Raw genomic sequence first — 22,960 nt, 5'->3', positions numbered from 1 at the left:
TTAATAATGTGAAATTATAACTTTATATTAATAAAACATTGTATCTATAAACAACAGAATCTTACAGTATTTCAAACCAGGAATTCTTAACCCTTTTTTGGCAGAAAGTGAATGAAGCCTGTGGAGTAACCCTTCTCAAAATAAAGTTTTCAAATGAATTAAATAAAATGCTTAGGATTGAAGAAGGTACCCCGAAACTCTAAAACTCCCTGAAAGAGAGATTCTCCTTGAACCCTGTGTGTGAAGGGACCCCACCTGAGGACCTACAGCTTCATTCTGTTGTCTGGGTAGGACTGGAGATACCAACCCTATTCAATTGAAAATTTTCTATTCAATTCCAACTCCACCCACCAGCTTCATCAGGATGGGGAGAAGGCCTTGGAATGCAGCCAAAGACTTCCTTATAAAAATGGCAATTAAAAATTCATTTCTTTGCAGACGTCCTAACATGCCATGCCATGCCATGTCATGCTATGCCATGGTATGCTATGCCATGCTCTGCCAAGGAAACCTCTGCCCACTGGAATAATATTCTCTTCCAGTGCTACCTTCTCTTTATCCTCATCTATTTCCCTAACAAGACTTTATGCCTCTGTGTCAAGATTTCTCTACTAGAAACTTTACTTAGGCTGACTTCCCAATGCCAACCTCTTTTATCAATCCAGGTTTTCAGGTTTGTAAATTCCTTTATAGAGAATCTCTGCACTGCCAGAAGGAGGTTTCCCCAAAACTTCCTACCCTTGTGCCGAATTCCAAGAGGGTGTAGGGGAGCCAAACCTCTCTATTTGATTCCCTGAATCCCAAACCTGCTACTAGACCTTATCATTTAACTCCCTGACCACCAGAAACCCTAATCTCATTTTGGTTCCCTAAATCTAGACCACATCATTTGGTTCCCTGACAAAGGGAACCCCAAAAATCTAAACCTCATCGAGGATTACTAAGGAAAAAATTAAATTGAAATATGGTTATTCAATTTTTTGGTAATTCACAGAACCCCTAAAATCTATTCCCAGACTCCAGGCTAAGAATCTTCATTCATATTATCATTCCTTACTTTGAAATTTCAAATACTTAATTAGATTTGTGATTACCAGTGTGGGTACTCTTTCCATAGATGCAGATTATAACTCTATCCATGTTTAGTAGAAGATCTTCTTGAGTTAATGTGGAAAAACATATAATCCCCTTGGAGACAAACTTTTTGGGGATAAGCCATTCTACACTGATAGTTCAGATCCTTCCTTACTCGAAGCTTTTCAGCTCAAGCTCAACAGGACTTGACAAAGCTTTGGCTCCACTAGCATAGTCAGAACTGATTGCCCTTATTGACAAAGTTACCATTAGCTAATCTAGTCATGAGCCTCTCACATACTTTATTGACAAAATTATCACCTTGTAGCTAGTCTAGTGATGAGCTTCTTCAACACTAGGGATAATATCCTTCAGATGCCAGCCACATTGCCTGTTGGTGAGCCCATACTTGAAGCTTTTTCAATGGGATATGACATGTTGGGATTCAAATTTTCCCCACATAGCTTGTTGACCTGTTGTTACCATAATCATTAACAATAATCTAAGAAGATTTTTATGGGCAACACATTAGTCTAATGAAAGAGAATTTGTACTTTTTTGTAAATTTCCCACTGAAACTAAGAACTTATTAGAGAAATAAGCTTTACTAAACTCATTTAGGGTATTTTGTGTATTTTTACTAAACTCATTTAAGGTATTTAAGGTATATCATTTTATAAATAATCTGTATTATTTAGAGTTAAAGGGGAAATTGGAATTTATATTAAATATCTTAGGCTTGCAGATTCTCTCCTCTTACTCCTCCTACCCAAGCTTGTAAAACCACTGGCCCAATGAAATTTATTTATAATTATTTCTTAAGGTAAGGTTTATAAGATTTATAATTGTACTTTAAATTTTAAACTGACTTACTTTAATTACATATATATACCAATGATAAATTACTACTGATCTGTCAAAGACTACACAAAGAATTGAAACTCCTAATTTTTATTCTCAGAATATACTGAGTATTTTTTATTATATATAATTCAAAGTAATTTATTAGACAAGGTATGGATATGAAGTAATAGGATTTATTTTCATGTGTGGCACTGGAAATGGCCTCATTACTTTGCAGTTTGGTATAGTAAGAAAAATAATAATTCATGAATTTCTTTCAATAATGTAAAACTGTGTTTTTCAATGTTAAATGGAAGCTTTATAAAATTATAAAATACCTGTATCCAAGAAATGGAAAGCTAAAAGGGAGATGTTAAAATAGCAGTGAATACCCAGAGGAATCAATTTTTTCATTTTAAGCCCTAAATGAAAAAAAAACATGCTTTTTATTTATTAATAATGATTAAACTTGTATTCTTATATTCTGTTATGTCAAGGCTAATCTAAAGGTATATTTTCATCATCTATCCTCTTTCAGAAGCTTCAAAGATTATAGTTGCTCATTGGAAATTACTCTGACTGTGACCCTGGGCGAGTCACTTAACCCCAACCTTAAAAAAAAAATTACTCTGACTCTAAATAAATGCTTCTATTTTCAACTCCTCTCAGAAAAAAAAAAAAATATATATATATATATATATATGTTACTGTGACATAAAGGACAACTGGAGAATTGGAAGGAATTTTTGAGAATTAATCCATGAGCATCTATATTAAGTACCTATTACATTTCAGGTACTGAGGATATAAAGACAAAATTAAACAGCTGTTGCCCTCAAGGAGCTTCCATCCTATGAGGAAACAAAATTTACTTATTATACAAAATCTTAAGATCATTTTACTGGTAAGGTATTAGCATTTGGATGGATCAATAAAAGGTTCACAAGGGAGATTGAGATGAAGACTGATGAACATGGGGGTTTCTAAGAGGCAGAGATTAGGAAAAAGTAAAGTAATATATAACTAAGCTAAAAATATTGAGAGTGGAGAGACAGCTGTGTGGTATAGTGAATACAGCATCAGACTTGGAGTCAGTAAGACCTGATTCAAACCTGGCCTTTGGCACTTAAGAGCTGTGTGACCCTGGCCAAGTCACTTAACTCCCATTGCCTTCCTTTCCCCCCCCCCCCTACCAAAAAAAAAAATTTGTTGGGACAAGGTTCCAAATAACTCTAAAAGCCAAAGAAATTTGTATTAGATCATAGAGGCAATAATACTGGAGTTTCCTCAGTAGAGGACTAGCATAAGCAACCCTGTCCTTTCACAGTTACATGTAGTATATAATGGAAAGGGAAAACACAAAAAGCAAATCAACTATTGGAATAATCTAGGTTAGAAGAGATGAGAGTCTCAAGCTGGGTGGCACCCATATGAGTAAAGGGAAGGATACAAAATATGAGAGATGTAGAAGTAGAATTTTGGGGTACCTATGAAAAGGAAGAGTTAATATGTTTGATACATTAATATTTCGATACGTTTGGCATAGCTTTATAGATCTTTAATTTTTAATATCACTTCATATCAATTTTTTGGCTAACCCTATTTTTCTTTTTTTCAGGAGATATGTTTACTTTTAATTTGGAATAACTACTACCTAAAGAAATAATCACTGAGAAGTAACTAATATAAATTGGTTTGTTTCTGTGCTTGGGATAAGCTGTGGCCACTAAATAACTATTATAATCTCAAGGGACAACTAGCATTCAATGACTGAATTGCCAGATGAATGTTAATAAAGATTGGTTATGGGACAACTTCATATGCTACTGCTCTTCTGAAAGGTGATAATTTTTTAAATAGAATAACTCTAGGAGATCTGATTCAAGGTAGAGTGGTACTATTGATATTTGCTGCTACTAGAGAATGGAGCTGCTTGATTATAATATACACCAAGAAGTTCTCATTATTTTAACGTCTTAGCTCATTCTGATCATCTTACTTTTATTTCATTATGATTTCTGGTCATTTCTTTCATATATTCTTTTTTGTGTGTGTGAAGAAAGGAACCCAGGACCTTCCACATATTTATTATCGAAAGCACCTAACAATTATTTTTTTAAAGAAATACTTGACAAGATCTGATGAAAATCCTTGAGATTTAGAAATCCTTACCATGTTGTAATTCTCATACACTTTCTTGCTAGTAATTGTAAGGCGTAATGAGTTGCTGGTGCTGCCTTCTCTCCTAAGACGGTGCCCACACTGACAGCCAATTCAAGTTCATTTCCACGAATCAGGTGTGCCATAGCAAGCTGGCTCAGTAAGAAAATATTATCTTCAGTAACATAGATGCCAACCAAGTTCATTTTTCACCCTTTCCCGACACCCTTTGTACAAGTTATATTCATAAAAATGTCAATCTCATTAAACCATGGAGTCATATAGTCCTTATAAACTAAACGAGATTAACTACATTATTTAAAGAAACAGATTGAAAAAAGGGAACTGAGAAAATTGTATAACCACAGGTTTTAGTGTCAGAGGCAGATTACTCTAAGGTACTATTGGTATTGTTATTTTTGTAATTAATAACAGTCCCTCTCAAAATATGTTTATTGTTAACTTTTTATTAGGAATTATTAGGAATAGTTTATTTACATAAACTATTTGTTTGATACCAAAAGTTCAAACAGCTCAAAAAGCAATTTCATATTAATAGTTTAAATATCAAGAAAAATTGTTATACAATTAAGATAATTTTTATCTTGATTTGATAAATTAATTGAAAAAGTTCATATTTTCAAAAATCAATCAAACAGTGAGGATTATTCAAATGTGAACTTAAGTATAATGTACTAAATAGTTCCTTTCCATATAAAATAAATTTAAAACAACATTTTTTCCTGAGTACTATTATATTTTATATCAAAAAGAGCTACTGGCTTTTAATTTATATAAAGAAATGCACAATAAGACTGTTTGTGGCAGCCCTCTTTGTAGTGGCTAGAAACTGAAAACTGAGCGCATGCCCATCAGTTGGAGAATGGCTGAATAAATTGTGGTATATGAATGTTATGGAATGTTATTGTTCTGTAAGAAATGACCAACAGGATGATTTCAGAAAGGCCTGGAGAGACTGACATGAACTGGTGCTGAGTGAAATGAGCAGGACCAGGAGATCACTATACACTTCAACAATGCTGCATGAGGATATATTCTGAGGATGTGGCCGTCTTCAACAATGAGATGAACCAAATCAGTTCCAATAGAACAGTAATGAACTGAACCAGCTACACCCAGCGAAAGAACTCTGGGAGATGACCATGAACCACTACATAGGCTTCCCAATCCCTCTGTTTTTTCCACCTGCATTTTTTATTTCCTTCACAGGTTAATTGTACACTATTTCAAAGTCTGCTTCTTTTTGTGCAGCAAAATAACTGTATGGACATGTATACATATATTGTATTTAACTTATACTTTAACATATTTAACATTGTGTTGGTCAACCTACCATCTGGGGGAGGGAGTGGGGGGAAGGAGGGGAAAAATTGGAACAAAGGTTTTGCAATTGTCAATGCTGAAAAATTACCCATGCATATATCTGGTAAATAAAAAGCTATACTAAAAAAAAATTCTGGCTATGTCGTTTTTCTTTTGAAAACTCTGAGTGGTTCCCTATCAATTATAGGATGACTTTTTAGACCCTCCATAATCCATACCTCACCTACCTTTCTATAGCCTCATTTCATTCATCTTCCCATCACCCATTTAATAGACATAATGAATTACAACTTCATTCCTTCTCCATATCTTTCATTTAAGTAAATCCCAGTGGTTGAAACATCTTTGAGGACTGTTTTATTGCTGGTAAAAGCACATCATAAAGGCAGGAATATAGATCCTTCCTTATCTTAGTTTCACTTGCAGACTAATCAAAGAGGGTTTTAGGAATAAGGCTATTCTTGCCCCCAAGCCTACATGTAACTTCTATGGATTTCCTTTTTGAGTGGTGCTGAGGTATCCAAATAGATCCACAATCAGGGATCAAACAGAAGTTACAAGGAATTTTTAAAGTCAGTTTAAATAGTTGCTTACCATAAAGTTATTTGGGTTTCAAAAACAAGAGCACTGTCTCTGGAAGCAGGTCATATCACCTGTATTCAAGTCTCATCTCTGGCAATTATGAGTTTTGTGAACTTGGGCAAGTTATTTAAACTTTCTGGGACTCAGTGCGATGGGGTTGGACGGGAAGGCCTCTTGGATGCTTTTTATCTCTATCTCTATGATTCTGTGGTCAATTACAACCACAAAAGCAGGAGAAAAATACCAATGAACACAACCTTCTATATTCTGTAGGTCTTAGTTATTTCCCTTTTGGGTTATCTCAGTTTCTTCTTTTCTTCTTTCCAACCACTGAAGGTTTTGACAGATAACTGATACTTTTCCACTTTTAAGTTTTTGGTTCTCTGAAGACTTTCTATTCTCTGATTAGTAGCTTTATTGAAGATTCCTCTTGTTTATAGCTTCTACAATGTAATTTAGCAAGTTGGTCAAGGGAATTTTCTGATATATTCAGTAAGCAAATGGAATGGTGAGTTTGTTTGAGATTTAATTGTATTTTACTATAGAAGGTATAGATATGTTCATTAATAATCATTATAATTTTCTTCCCTCTTTGGTGAGTTTTGCCTCTTTCCAGGGTTTATCATTTGGTTTTATGGTTCATAGTCATCTCCCAGAGTTCTTTCGCTGGGTGTGGCTGGTTCAATTCATTACTGCTCTATTGGAACTGATTTGGTTCATCTCATTGTTGGAGAGGGCTTCGTCCATCAGAATTGATCATCATATAGTATTGTTGTTGAGGTATATAATGATGATCTGGTCCTGCTCATTTCACTCAGCATCAGTTCATGTAAGTCTCTCCAGGACTTTCTGAATTCATCCTGCTGGTCATTTCTTACAGAACAATAATATTCCATAATATTCATATACCACAATTTATTCAGCCACTCTCCAACTGATGGGCATCCACTCAGTTTCCACTTTCTGGCCATTACAAAGAGAGTTGCCACAAACATTCTTGCACATACAGGTCCCTTTCCCTTCTTTAAGATCTCTTTGGGATATAAGCACAGTAGTAACACTGTTGGATCAAAGGGTATACACAGTTTGATAACTTTTTGAGCATAGTTCCAAATCGTTCTCCAGAATGGCTGGATGTATTGTGATCAGCATTCTTGATAAACCCACAAAACTCAAATTAGGTAAAACACTATGCAAAACTTGGTTCAAACTATTTCAAAGTCCAATTCTTTTTGTACAGCAAAATAACTCTTTGGACATGTATACATATATTGTATTTAACTTATAATTTAATATATTTAACATGCATTGGTCATCTGCCATCTGGGGTAAGGGTGGGGGGAAAAGTTGGAACAAAAGGTTTTGTAATTGGCAATGCTGAAAAATTACTCATGCATATATCTTGTAAACATAAAGCTATAATAATAAAAAATATTGTACCTCAATATTATCTATAGCCAGATAACAACATGCTGCCAACACTGCTCGGCCATCTTGGAAATACCATTCTGCTAGTTCTTTACTGACTGTCTGTAAGAGACTGAAGAAAAGCAAAAACTATAAATATTTTAACACAAGAACAAAAATAAGCCATCTTCCATTCTCATAGGTTATTTTAAAAAATCTTTGGGTAGCTAAAAATAGACAATATTTATATAACACTTTAAGGTGGACAGAAGAGTTTCCCCTCAACCTAGGTAAAACAACTGAAACATACAAATGAAGGGACTTGTTTGAGGTCCCTCCACATGGTTGAGTACCAGAGGATGGATTCAAACTTAGTGATTTTTTCCTCTGTACCAAAATGAATGCAAAATGAGCAGGCAGACTATTAAATAGGGTTCTGTAAGCAGAACAGTACTCAAGATGGATCATGGGTCAAGGAATTTGTCCTAAAGTGCAGAAATTTTAGGGGCCATTAGTAAGTGTTCTTATTACTTCCTCTAAAGAATTCCTACTAAGGAAGAAGTTGAGGGGTAGGGGAAAGAGATAGGATAGATGTAGAGTTGGTAATCAAATAGTCAAAGGGAAAGCAAAAGTAATTTTATTGATTGTTTTGGAGATTCCTTCATTTTATTGACCAGGACCATCCTACAAAGGGCAGAGTAGAACATTTCAAGGATCTTAGAATTATTTCCACAGATAGAATAGATAGAGAACTATGGCTTCCTGAAAATACCTCTGATTCCTCTATCTCTCCCTGAGAATTTATCTTTAAATCTTTACCACCCCCCCCCCCATGCTTCCTAAATTTTTGGAGGAAAAAGAGGGATTGAAGTTGTGGAGAGCACAAGGTTAGGCTTTCTAAAAGGACTGTGGAGCCCCTTTCTTGCTTCACTGCTTTAGTCAAAAAATCAGGAGCTACTACTTTGGAGGATTAGTGCCCTTCTGCCTTCAAGGAAAGCCAAATTTCAACAATACTGGCCTGGGACTCATGAAAACTAGGTTCAAGTTGCTACCAAGAAAAAAAACTCTAGTTCTTTCTTTACTTTTCTATAAAATGAAGAAGCTGGACAAAGTTGCTTCTAGTTTCTAACAAACACAATCTATGAAATTTGAGCTTCATATGACTATCTCACTTCAACCTCAGTTTCAATAAGGATTTCATGAATCTCTTGTAATAATAAGTAATAAACCTTGAATAAGTAACTTCCCTTCTCTGGGGATTCACTTTCCTTCTTTGTAAAAATCAAGAAATTAGACTAAACTCTTAAATGTTCAGAGGGTTTGGGGAAGTTGTCGTCAAGCTTTTTTTTCAGGTCTCTACCCAAAACGTCTATATGTTTTGTCTAAAAGTTATTTCTCAGGTTCCAGTAACCAACCTTAAATATCTATATCTATGTAAGTAAATATAGATATAACTATATATAATATATAGACACACAGAGACATAGATAGATATGAAGAAACAATTAATTATGACTCATAAGTAAGTGTTAAGGTATTTTAAGCTGGTTTGTTTTTTTTTTCATAGGGATGGTATCCTAAGAACATGCTTATTCTGGAGTTTCTATCTCTACTCTTTCCCAATTAAACTTGTATTCAGTGATGTTCATGCTTGTGCTATTAGCCCCAGGTGCAAAAATTCCACCCATACCCCCAGTTTAGGAGCTTATGCTCAGAGAAAAATCTCCTTGAATCCTGGCCTCTGTAAAAAACCCTGCCCGAAGACAAACAGCTTCATTCTGTTATCTAGGTGGGGCTGGTTGAGTCTGGAGCTGGAGAATTCTAACCCTATTGAATTGAAGAAATACCTTCTATTATAAAAAGAGCCAATTTTAAACTCAGTCTTTGGCAGAGGCCCTAATATGCCATGCTACACCAAGGAAGCCTCTGCCTGCTGAAATAATATTTTCTTTCAGCGTTATCCTCTTTTTATCTCCCTCACCTATTTCCCTAACAAGACTTTATTTCTCTGCTGTGACCTTGCCACTAAGGTATTCAGCCTTTCTATTCATGCATAGCAAAGTCGATTTCTTTTTATCAGTCTGGCTTTTCAGGTTTGTAAATTCCTTTACGAAGGATCTCTGGGCCACCAGAAGGGGGTTCTCACAACTCCCAACCCTGCACCAAATCCTAAGGTGATTTAGGGGAGCCAAACCTCTTCATTTGGTTCCCTGAACCCCAAACCTGCCACTAACCTCATCATTTAATTTCCTGACCATCAGGAACCCTAATCTCATCATTTTGGTTCCCTGAATCTAATCTCATCATTTGATTCTCTAACCAGGAACTCCAAAAATTAGACCTCATCAGAAACATAAAACATAAAACATGATCCATGCTCTGACTTCCAAGTCTTATTTCTTCCTATATGTTATACTTTTTAGCTCTTTTTTATTTCTACCTGATAGGGGTTCTAGAATTTCTGGCATAGCCCTGGCAGTTGGGTAGAACAGTACCAGCCTAGAGTCAGGAAAATGACTTCTTCTTGAGTTCAAATCTATTCTCTGACACTAGCTGTGTGACCCTGGACAAGTCACTTTACCATTTTTGCTTCAATTTCCTCATCTATAAATAAGCTGGAGAAGGAAATGGCAAACTACTCCAGTGTCTTTGCCAAGAAAACTCCAAATGGGGTCACAAAGAGTTGGACAGGACTAAAAATGACTAAATGGCATGTTGCCAGGCATACTGGGATATAAAGGCAAAAATATAATAGTTTCACACCTTAAGGGTCTTACATAATCTTAGGAGAAAACAGTATACACAGAGATCAGAATATAGAAGAAAGTATATATGCAAAATGATTTTGGGAGGAAGAAAAAACTTTAACAACTGGGGAGAAAGGGGAAGGGTTTCTGAAGGTGGCAAAGTCTAAACTATGTTTTGAAGGATGTTGGTATGTTGAGAGACAGAAGTGAGCAAAGGAAGCATTCTGTAAGAGGAACAACTCTGTAAGGACACAGGGATGGGAGTTGGAACACTATATACAGGCAGGAGGGGGACTGAAGCCAAATCATACAGCACTAGGGAAATCAGCAAACTGACTATTAGGGCTTGATTTATTGTTTTGTTGATTGGCTACACTTAAGTGATAAAGAAGATGCTAGTAATACATATAAACATTTAAAATGTATGCATACTTTTACTCCTCCTGCCCCCAAGAGCTAGGTATTAAACATTTAGCAAAACATCTCTGCGAACAGTGAATAGCAAATAGTCCAGTGGCCAGAATGTCAAATATATGAGGGCAATAAAATAAGATCAATGTAGAAGGACAGAATGAAGCCAGATCATGAAGGGTTTTTAATACCAAAGAGAAAATTTTGTATCTTATTTTAAAGGTAATAAGGAGCCATTGAAACTTTTTTGCTTTTTGATTCATAAAATATAATAATACCTATGGAATCCTTTAAGATAACTAAGGAATGGGTGTGCAAGGAAAGTCTTCTTAGATTCAGATATTTTTATCTTCTGTCAATGTTCTCTTGCCACAAATTCTAGCAAGAACAAGGCTTGATCACAAAGTCCATAAAAGGAAAAAAAGAAGAGATATTAAAAAATATCTAATCTAATGCTTCATTTTACCCATAAAATTTAAGCCTCAAGAGGTTAGACACCATTCTCAAGGTCCTGTCCCATAAGCAGCAAAATAGGAGAGTTAGAATTCAAACCCAGATCTTCTGAGTTCACAACAAAAGATGTCAAACCCACAGTCTGCAGGCCCCATGCAGCTAACATGACTCTTACAATATGACAGTGTAATTGGGAAATCTCTAACAGAAGAAGTAATTCAACGTAGATATTAATTGATGGTTTTCTAGATCAATGTGTGGCCCACTAGGATTCTATTTGATATCACTGCTCTATCATTCTATTTTAATATACTAGGAATAGAAAATGGGCCTAGGGTGTTGAATGCTGGGGAGACAGAGGGTGATTGTTCTCGACTTACAAGCTCATCAGTTGTCCACACTAAATGGTAATACCCTTCCACTTTCTAAATCAGACTACCTAAGGAGAAGGGAATAAAATTTCTGTGATAATCAATATAAGGATGAATGTGAATTGTTGTTTCACTTTTAGCCTGGGGGAGAAAAATCAAAAAACATCAAGGAATTAGAACTTTGATATGCACCACAGATGCGTTGGTCTCTGGGGCCAATTCCAAAAGGAATCATTGGTGTCCTCTTCTCCAGTAGATCAAAGAACTTCCTCAATCAATTTGGTAAATTTAAGAAGGGTGGGGAGCCTTTGTTTGGGACCTTGATCAGATTGGTCTCTGAAAAAGTTGGACCTTACCAAAGGACACTCTAGGGGAGAGGATGTTAAGGATGATTGATATGAGCTGTATTTGAACTGCTCCTTTGTACTAGGCCTTCTTTTAGAACAGAGAGCTAATAATGAACTTCAGCACAAAGCATTTTGCCAGGGAGCAACAAAAGATTGCTTTGAACTAGAGACATATATGGATTCAATATGAGAATTCCTGGACCCTGTCTCCTGATCCCTAACCTCCTAGACAGATTGAGAGGGAAGGATGTATTTCTTGGACAATGCCAAATTCTTGATCAGTGTAATCTTAAAATCCAACTTTCTAACAAGAAAGAAGCTATTTCCTGAACAGTACTAGTTTCAGAGTTGACTGGTAAGCAATTTCCAGTTAACCTTCTGGGGAATTCCAAGACTGAAGGATAATGCTAGGAAACTCAGAATCTGAATGCATTTCTGAAGTGATACAACATAAGGGAATTACCTCCATAACAACCTCAGATTCATTTTCTTTCCATAGGGAGTTTAAACTATTGGTCCATGCATGGTTCTAGAGCCCTTCTTCAGCCCTCAGGGAAAGATAGATAGATAAAACAATAAAAAGAGAAGAAGCATCTTATTGACTATTAATGAGCTTCTGTGAATGCTTAATTTTGTTTTTCTATTTTCTGTGGAACAGAATAAAAACTGTCACTCTATTTATATGGGACCTATGACCCATTTCCCCACATGAGAGACATGGGTATAAGTTATATTTTGAGGTGTATTTTGAGATTTCCTAAAAGCCATTCAGAGTTAGAACAAGCAAAGTAATGTGATTGAAGGGTCATACCAAAGATTGAACCAATTTTGTAAGCCCAGAGCCAAGTTAGGAATGGCCACAAAAAGTGCTGAGTTCTGGACCCTTCCTGAACATTTCCTAGCTTCCCGTAATATATTTCTTCCTTGAAAGATTTCATCCAGGAATCTTTCCACACAGATTTTGAAGATAAATGCTCCTTTTCATATTAGCTTCTGTGCATCTTGAATGAGCAGGCAGCATAAAAAAGATGAGAGAGGGAGGTCCCTTTCTCCGAGCTCTTTTTTAAGCAAGGCAAAGAAGTACTTAAACCAAGAATCTTTTCTTTCTTTTTTTAGTCGTCTATATCATTTGATTTATATTTATAACATATTCATAATAAACATCTGTATTTATTCTTAAAAGATTGTATGACAAAGGCTCTGCAGAAGTTTTGTTTTAAAAAAAAGTTTTGTTTTTCAACTATAAAACATTTGGGAACCACCAGGTCAGCATCTAAAGAAAAACACATTTCTAAAAAGCACAAATTTCTTTGAAATTGATAAGGTTACACAGGAGCAGTTTGTTTGGGGAATTATACCATGTTCCCAAATATGATGTTGATTTAAACTTTATGAAGCCCTAACATAGGATGGATTTGTGATTGGTCACAGTGATTGAAATCAGGACTCTCCCAGGAAACCTGGGTAATTATAGCCACAAAAACCTAAATGTTAGAATGGAAAAGCAGAATGTACTCCCCGGATGACGTTGGCCAAGGCATCACCATTTCCTCAGCTACAAAATAAAATTGGATTAGATGACTCTCTAATTCAAGATTCATAATAATTAGAGAATCGAGACCAGGTAAATAGAGGAAGTGATGAATGTTCATGTTTCAGTGATAACTACATATTTTTAAGTTAACTTTGTATATAATTTCCACCAATTTCTTAAGTCTAGACAAAATAACAAAACAATAAATCAAATCCTAATAATAGTTAATAGTTTTGCAGATTTCCATGATATAAATGCTTACACTAAAAATTTCAAAATACATTCCTGAGAAAGTGGATCTAGCACACCTCTACATCTGCAGGATACTTATTGCTTCAGCAGTGCCAATCTCTCCAGGTCTCAGTTTCCTTATATGTAAAATGAATGGGTTAGACTGGAAATACCTTCATACTCTAGCTCTGTTATCCCATGAGTAGTAGCAATGGTGGTAGCAATGATGATGGTAATGGAAAGAAAAAGGAATAAAGTGGGCTATTGGATTACAGAGTTGAAAAACCCTATTTGGATTTCCATTTTATAACTAAAATTTCTTCCATTTTTATAATGAAATTGCAGAATCCCAATTGTTAGAAATATAATTATTTCCTTATTAATCCCAAGTCCTTCTTATATTCTCCAAATTCCCTACTTATCTCTTTCCTCATTATCTTTAGCTTTCCAAACTGCAGCATAGAGATGTATATGGATGACTGCTTCATTCCTACCAGCATAATTTTCCCTTATAGATTTTTGCAAAAGGCCTAAATGAAGGACAAAATTATAATGGGTTGTATAAGTCATCTTCTTTCTCTGTATGGGTAAGAGAGTGAAAGCCAGAACCAGGAAATAACAAATGGCAACAACAACAACTACTACTAATACTACATATGTATACATATACATGTATTACTCACTCATTGTAATCATCCATGTTATTTGCATCAGAACATGAAGATCCATTATGTATAGATACTTGTGGAATCTGTATATTTCCCTCACAAGCAGCCTAGAAATTAAATTAACACTGGTAAAACTGTTTTCAGTTTTCATACAATTTCAGAATATTTCATTTTAGAATTAAGTAATATAAAATGTAATGTATGTAACGACTTATTTGAAATACATTCAACAATGTGGAATTCTATGAAGATATATAAAGAGTTTTTTGGAGACCAGATCTGTTATGTCACTGACATAGTAAAAACCATCTACTGCATACATCCACAACTTATCAGTAAACTTTCTATATAAGCTTACAGGTGCTTCAAGGCACTGACAGTCTAAATCTCTTATTCAGATTCATTTAACACATATTGTATATGTATTCACTTAACTTGCAAAAGACTGGACTTGCAAGAGTACCTGAGTTCAAATCTTGCATCAGATACTCAACACTTCCTAGCTGTGTGACCCTGGGCAAGTCATTTAACCCCAATTGCCTCAGCAAAAAAAAATAAAATAAAATAAACCCTCAAATGTGAATATAGGGCAAATTCTATTCAATAAATCAGGCAAGATACTGGTAAAATTTAATTCATTATTTCCTTTTTAAAATTTTATTTTTAATTTATAGAATAAGTAAGCATTTCTATAACATAATACAATAAAAAGATACTTGGACACAGAACTGCAAATATACTATATATATCATGTAATTCCTTTCAAATATACAACAAAATTATTATATAATTTTTCTTCTTTCCCCACAGCCCTTGATCTGTCCTAGAGTTGGCTATCATTAGACACACATAAATATATATGTTTATATATATGCTTTCTTCTATTTATCAGGTTTTTTTTCTCTTGATGCAGACAGCATTTTTTCATATGTCCTTTATAGTTAATTTGATATTTATAAGTCAAAATGACTTAATTGCTCAAAACTGTTCTAAAACAACATTGCCATTACTGTTAAAAAAAAAAGGTGACTTGAACTAGATCATCCTGATTTTATGACTGCCTCTCTACTCACATACCATGATGCTTCTCAGAAAGGAGAGAAGTTATCTTTCAAAAGTTATCGGTAACAAAAATATTACTAAACCTGTATTTTACCAGCAGAAACAATTTTAAGGAAATGATTATTTTAAAACATTTATTTCAAAAACTCTATGTGTGTATAATAAATATAAATATCACGCACACATATAACATATTTATGTTGTATATATACATACCTGTAATTTTTTAAAATCCAGTTTTCTACTTCTTAAAATAATCACAAACTCTTCATGTTGTATGAAAGTTGTATTAGATTTTTGTCATACCTGTGCAATAAGGAGGGCTTCTTTAAGTTGACCTCTTGAAGTAAAAAAATTAAGTAGTTTTTTCACATCCCCTGTAGCTATGCAATATGGGATGACATCATCATTTACTTCCAGGATTAACTGCTCTGCTCTCCTGATAAAAAACAAATATTCCAGTTACAAAACTTTAACAATAAATTAATATAAAGCCACAAGGGCTCCAAAATAATTTTGCGTACATTATTTCATGTGGCACTAACAAGTTTTATTTGTATTATTATCCCTATTTCACAGAGAAAGAAATTGAGGGTCAGACAAAAGTGTGTGATCATGCTCACTCAGGGAATTGTCAGAATGGAAATTTCCCCATGTTCTTATATTAAAACACACTCACTTTCTCTGTAGAAGAGATTCACAGGTCAATTAAGATACATACTAAGATATATTTGGATGCCCACATGAGGTTTCTGAACTTTTTGAATAGGAATTTAAAGAAAAAACTTTATTCTGGAAACTTCTTCCCTTCTATCCCTATCAAAAGTCTTATATTCATGTGAGAAATATGGTGTCAGCAGAATAATCAATGTCTCGGCTTCATTTTGAAAATAAATACCCAGGGTAGCTAGATGGCACAGTGGATAGAACATCAGCCCTGAAGTCAGGAGGACCTGAGTTCAAATCTGACCTCAGACACTTAACACTTCCTAGCTGTGTGACCCTGGGCAAGTCACTTAACCCCAGCCTCACAAAAAAAAAAAAGAAAGAAAGAAAAAAAAAGAAAAGAAAAGAAATGCCCACTCTATAACTCCCTCTCCTGCCCCAAATCATACAAATCAACAGCATAGTGATATTCTTGAACTAACATCTAGGCCATTTAGAAAATGGAATGAAAACTCCAAATGAAAAAAAAATAAAAAAGAAAAGAAAAGAAAAGAAAACTCCAAATGACAGCTCATTTTTTCCTAGTTATGCCTAAGACCCAAAAGAGGAATGATAAATACTTTAAATGTTTCTTCCTGATGAAAGAAAAAAGCTGTCCTATAATAAAAATGCCCTCCACTAACCTGTCCTTCAGTTCACTGGCGATAAGTGAGTTGTTCAGTTTTGTAGCCAAGGACTTTAGACCCTAAAATCTTAGGGATTTTACTTAAAAAAAAAACAAGCCTGTGGCAGCAGCATTCAGCTGTAAATAAGAGCTTCTGTTCCTTGTAGCCTTCATTATAGTTATGACAAGTATGGTAATAGTGAAATGGGTAGTAATGTTTTCATTGCCATGGCAACCAACAACTAAGATTTTGTGTTTAGTCTTTACTTTTTTTTTTTTTTTTTAATTTGGAGGAAGCCTAATTTTTTTTTTTTTTTGCAGATCAATGACCCACGGTAGAAAACATTATTCCTTACTTGTGTCTTAGAGGTGTAACTACAGTTCATAAATGAGGGTGGTGAACAGAGTTAACAAGTCTCACTAAATAGATTTATTACTATCCTTCTTAAAAATCTTGTTAGGACAGTGGATCCTAGCATGGGAAGGGAATTGGTTTCATGAAAATCATTTTTATTACTTCAATATATTCTGTTATACTCTATGAAGAAAGGAGACAGGAAGACTGAATACCAGAGATAATTTGGGGAAGGGGAGTTTATAGAGTATTTATTTTTAAAATGAAACCAAGAATGAGTGATGATCCCTGGGGTAATTCTTAGGACTTAACTTTACTTTTCTCTCACTTCCTCAATTCCACAAGGATAAATGATGGATCAATGAGGTTCTACTAAGTAGCTTCCCAAGAGCCCTTTGTACCAATTTTTAAGTAGCGGTCACAGCTATATACATCCACCAAACTTTGTAATCCAATTATTTAAACTATATTAATAATCTCACAGTTTGGGTACTTGGCTTATTTGGACATAGACTTTAAACCTCAGAGAAGTTTAAATAAGGTTCAACTTCCTGGGCTGGCTCCAGGAAAGAAAACACTGAGCTATGGAATGGTTTGAGAAGAATCATCTGTAGTTCCTCTCCAGTTTGGAAAATGTTACTTATATATAATTATATAACCACATTGGAAATGAAAAAAGTTAAATATATGTTCTAAAATTATATCCTCTGATTTATTCTTAAAACTTTATCCATCTTTGAAAAACATCAACTTAGCTCATGGCTTATCTAACTTATCCTTTTTTAAAAAGTTGCTACCTTTATTTTTTAAATTATATTTTGAAACTTTTATTAATCTTTAATTTTCAAGATTTCTTTTTGTTTTTAATCTATTTTTAAAATAGACTGATTTTCTAGTTTTTTAGTTGCATAAGCAATTTGTTAATCTGTTTTTTCTCTTTTGATGATAAAAGTGTTTCATGACATACATTTTGGTTTAATCCCCAAAATTTTTTGATATGCTATCTCATTGCTATTGTAACTTTAATGAAATTATGTATCCTCTTTGATTTGTTCTCTGACCCACAAGTCCTATAGCTAGTTATTCTCAAGTTAATTTTTAATCCTTTCTTCAAGGGTCCTTGTTTAATATTATTTTATTGCTTTGTGGCCAGTAAGTTTTAGCTATTTTTCTGTTCTTCTGCATTTACAGAGTTTTTATGCTCTAATACATAATTAATTTTTATATCTACCATATGCAGATAAAAACATGCATAGTTTTTTTCTATTCCTATCTAGTAATTGCCAGAGAGCTACCATATCTAAATTTTCTAAAATTCTATTCAGATCTCTTAAATTTCTTATTTATTTTCAGTTTGGTCTAGCTCAAAAAGAAGTATATTGAGGTCCCTCACTATTATAATTTTTACTGTCTATTTCATTCTGTAACTCATTTAGTTTTTCCTTTTAATATTTATATACAATGCTATTTAGTGGATATATGTCAAATATTGGGATTAATTCATCACTTATGAGAATTTTTGAGCAAAATATAGTTTTCCTTTTTATCTCTTTTAATCAAGTCGGGTTTTGTTACCTTAATAAATGAGATAATTTTAATTATCTTAAGTTAATAACAATAATAAATTTGTTATTATCTTAACTATCTATAATTAATAGATAATTATAATAGATATGATTATCTATATCTAATCAAGGTATAATATGATTCCTAACTTGACTTTTTCATGTTTCTGATCTAGCTATAAAAAGCCACATAATAAACTTATTAGAAGAACAAAAAATAAATTACTTTTTGTATCTATGGCTGGGGAAGAGTTCATGACCAAACAGATAAAATACATGATTTTGGTTACATAAAAACAAAAAACAATGCAGATAAGATTAAAAAGAAGAGAAAAAAAAACTTCTGCAGCATGTTTCTCTGATGAACATCTCATTTTGAAATTATATAAAGAATTATTCAGATTTATAACAAAAAGAGGCACTCCCTCATTGCTAAATGGTCAAAAATTATGATAGGCAGTTCTCAAGGGAAGAAATCCAACTTAGCTATAGCCATATTACCAAAATATTTTAATCACTAAAAGAGAAATGTAAATAAAAGCAACTTTGAGGTTCTACCATATATAAATCATATAGATAAAGTTGACAGAAACATAAATGACTGATGTTGGAGGGTTAGTAGGAAAACAGCACATTCATATACTGTTGGAAGAGCTATTAATTGGGCCAGCCATTTTCAAAAGAGGATGTGGGGGAAGGAGGGAATAAATGCAAGTTCATGGAACAGAAAAAAAAAATTTAACTGCACTAATCTACAGAGAAATCCTATTTTTGAGTGAGTCCTTTAACAATGGGGAAAGAGAAGCTGGCCAATCCAAATCCTCAAATGACACAAAAAGCATTCCATAAAACCATAGCCTCCTTAGCCCTGCACCCAAATTAAGTTTTGCCTCCTCTTTTGCTCTTTCACAACTATTGGAAAATCTGCCGAAGATTGATGAAAAAGTTGAGAACCAAATAATAGCAAGAAGAAGGAAAGTGCTAGACCTTGAAGCCTCTTCCTTCAGGAATTTAATCAAATCAGCATTCATTAAATTCCTGTGTAATGTATTACATTGAGTTTGGGGAAAAGTATGAAGTTTAGCTTAGGAATGAAGGCTAACTGGAGTGGAGAATAAGATGTAAACCCAAGTAGCTATTATTCATAATAACACCCAGAACAACAACAACAAAAAAATCATTGCTTTTGGGAAGGTCATGGGAAGTTTCTTGGAAGTTGTGATAGTGAAATAGGGGTAAAGTTGAAGGCAGGGGAACTGAGTTCAAAGCATCACTTTTGCAATTTTTTGAAGAGTAGATAGATAGACTACTTGGAATCATGGGGAATGGATTCAAACCTCACTACTGGCAATGGCTGTATGTCTCTGGAAAAGTCACTTAATATCTACAAATCTGAGTTTCTTCATTTACAAAATGGAGGAGTTTCACTAAATAGTCTTTTAAGATACCTTCCAGCTCTCAAATATATGATTCTAAGATTCCCTCCTTTTACAGATGACAAACCTGAGGCCTAGTGAGGGTAAATCATTTGTTAAACAAAATAGGAAATGGTAAAAATAGAATGATCATAGTAATCAAACCTGAAAGAAAATTCAAAATCCACCATTTTTAGTTTTTCATTTGCAGCTTTCTTAGTATATGAATGTAGATGTACCTCTATACAGACTTAGTGGTCTAATTCTGTGATTTGATTCTGCATAGAAATAGAGGGACATGACTATTGATTAAATGAAAAACTTCAGGAATAAAGAAGCCATCCAGAGACCACTAAGAATTGACTTACATGAAATGATTCTCTCCCTAGTTGAGTTAAAATTTCATTTTGTTTCCAAGTTGCCTAGCCCCCCTTACACATTTTATCATTTAAATTAATCGATATAGTTTTCTCAATTACATCTTTTTTCCTCTGATAAATGTTTGCTTACTACATGATTGCTTTTTGTGTAATAAACATGTGGTAAGAAAGGGAAGATAAGTTTAAGATTAAAAGTTAACTGTTGCCCTCCTATTGGGAAGATTAACATTTATCTAAAAAACAATTTTACCCTACAAGTTTAGGATGGAATTCCCTCCAGAACAAATAAGAAAAGTTAGCTTTTGTCCTGAACTCCATCAAAGAATGATACATCTAAATTTCAAATATTTGTTATATAATAGATATAATTCTTTTGGAGATAGGAGAGAAAAGAAGTGATAATCTAGAAATTACCATCCACTAACTACCCATATATTTTGTCTTACCTCTGCATTAACTTCTTCCAATATTTCATTGAGACCCCTGGCGCAACTGATAATGCTTTGTCCCACTAGAACAGAAAACACACATGACTACTGATGCAGTCACATTTCACTCTTAAATTAAGTATTTTTTCACTTTCCAAAGCAATAGAAATTTTCAAAGCATTAATTGAAAGATAATTTTTATTCCTCTGTTTCATTTTATCTATATAAAAGTTTTTCTTTTTTCTTTGAGTGGTCTGTTAACATTGAAACAAACAAATATTAATATAGAAGTAAAGAAAACCTGAGTTTTATCATATTCTTACTAGCTGTGTGATCTAGGCAAGTAACCTAATCTCTGCTGCAGTTTTTTTCACCTTTAAAATGAAGATAATTATAGCACCTATTCTCAGAGTTGAGAGAATAAAATGAGATAAAATTGTCAGGTGGCTTTGCTTTAAGGCTTTAAGGCCTTAAAGAACTAGATAAATATGTGGAAAAAAATTATGAAAATCATGCACTAAGATATATTTTCCTTTTGCGTTACAAAGTTATGAAGCCTTTCCTAAGAATATGTTTGCTAGCTATTAAATGAGAAGAATTTACCGTTCTTTAAACTATTCAGAATAAAGAAAAGAATGCTAAGTATATGAGTGTGCACAATAATTTTCAAAGGACTAAGGACAAAAATACCCAGGATTTTGAAGCTTTTGGATCTCATGATGTACTTAACCCAAATGTCAAGCAGGAAAATGGGATTTTTCAGTAGATGCCTAGATGAGGTAACCATTTAAAATGTGAATTGGGGAAACTAAATGATGCAGTTGACCAAATCCAGCCTCAGACACAACATTTACTAGCTATGTGACCCTGGGCAAGTCACCTAACCTCAATTGCCTTACCAAAAAAAAAAATATATATATATATATATAAGATAAAATAACTGTGAGTCTAAATTAGATAAATTATATTTGGTGAAAACTATATTTTTCTATCATTTTTTCTATTTCCTCATTGACTCTGAATTAATATTATATGAAAAAGTGATCCTCATAATAACTTAGGTACCTAGGACTTAATTGCTCAGATGCTTTCAAACACTAAAGTTATATTTTTGGGGAGTAATTTGTTAGAATTATAGCTAAACTGGATGCATTTCTAAATTTAGTGTTTTCTCAAAAGTTTTCACTGTACTAATTTAAAATAAGAAATCATTGTTCAACTTTGAGATTGACACAAAATAAATTTGAAAAATCTGACTTACACATCTTTGCGTATGTGTGAGAGAGAGAGAGAGAGAAAGAGAGAGAGAGAGAGAGAGAGAGAGAGAGAGAGAGAGAGAGAGAGAGAGAGAGAGAGTGTGTGTGTATGTGTCTGTGTGTGCACATATAAATGTATAATAGAGTACTTTGGAGCTTTCAGTAAAAAAAAAAAAACCCAATAAAAAACACTTATAATGATGATAAATGAACATGACCATCACAAAAAGTTTTTAAGTTTATTCTATAGCATCAGAATTATGATAGTTTAATTTCTGAAGCCCTTTTAATGGATACTTTTTGGTAGAAATGCTTTATCTGGTTATTTGAAGTTCAGCCTTTAGTATTACCCTGGAACTACTTCCCTCAGAACAAATAAGAAAAGTTAGCTTTTATACTGAATCCCACCAAAGAATGATACTTCTAAATTTCAAATATTTCTTATACAATACATATAATTCTCTAGGAGATGAGAGAGAAAAGAAGTGATCATCTAGAGATAATCATCCTCTAACTGCCCATATGTTTTGTCTTAAGCTCTGCATTAACTTCTTCTAATAGTATTCTAATGTTAGAAATGAAATGGTAGAAACAGGCCATTGTGTGTGTGTGAGAGAGAGGGACAAAGTATTTAAGCAATTTAATTAATTCTACTTCCAAACTTGTATTCTCTTTGTACAGATGTGTATGTTTTCATATGACTTTTAATCTGAAATTACTATATAAATTTAGTAAATGCAATTTATGAAGCTCTCAGTTGTGATTCTTGTTTTGAGGCATCTTACCTCTCCAAGTTCAACCATAAGCTCACAGTATCTTTGAATGTGCCCTAATCTCAAGTGTATCTCAGCAGCTTCCTTCAGGCGTTCATCCTTGCTAGGTGTACCAATACCACCTCCAAACTTGGACATCTTGACCTTTGTTAGTTCTTGCGCTTTGGACTGGAAGAAAGAAAATTATTTAATGAATTCTGTGATTACAAGTAAAAAATAATAAA

The 22,960-nt window shown here is 33.7% G+C and overlaps 1 protein-coding gene across 4 annotated transcripts in view; it reads right to left on the bottom strand.

Annotated features, from left to right (window-relative positions):
• Positions 1–22,960, bottom strand: part of WDR17 (WD repeat domain 17) — a 129,319-nt gene that overhangs the window by 16,670 nt on the left and 89,689 nt on the right. For 3 of the 4 annotated variants that reach the window (XR_012483202.1, XR_012483203.1, XM_074273446.1), the window contains exons 17-23: positions 22,749–22,904; positions 20,726–20,790; positions 15,541–15,673; positions 14,188–14,279; positions 7,444–7,543; positions 4,090–4,229; positions 2,256–2,276 (exon numbers count right to left, since the gene is read on the bottom strand). Coding sequence is in view for 2 of the 4 variants with exons in the window: in XM_074273446.1 (XP_074129547.1) it covers positions 2,256–2,276; positions 4,090–4,229; positions 7,444–7,543; positions 14,188–14,279; positions 15,541–15,673; positions 20,726–20,790; positions 22,749–22,904 (707 nt within the window). In the remaining 2 variants the exon portion in view is untranslated. The remainder of the gene's footprint in view (positions 1–2,255; positions 2,277–4,089; positions 4,230–7,443; positions 7,544–14,187; positions 14,280–15,540; positions 15,674–20,725; positions 20,791–22,748; positions 22,905–22,960) is intronic. The other variant, XM_074273447.1, reaches the window with a different exon arrangement.

This window comes from Sminthopsis crassicaudata, chromosome 6, assembly GCF_048593235.1.
Source record: "Sminthopsis crassicaudata isolate SCR6 chromosome 6, ASM4859323v1, whole genome shotgun sequence".
In the NCBI taxonomy this organism is placed as follows: domain Eukaryota; kingdom Metazoa; phylum Chordata; class Mammalia; order Dasyuromorphia; family Dasyuridae; genus Sminthopsis; species Sminthopsis crassicaudata.
The sequence above is the reverse complement of the archived record's forward strand: the minus strand, read 5'-3'. Positions and strand labels throughout refer to the sequence as shown.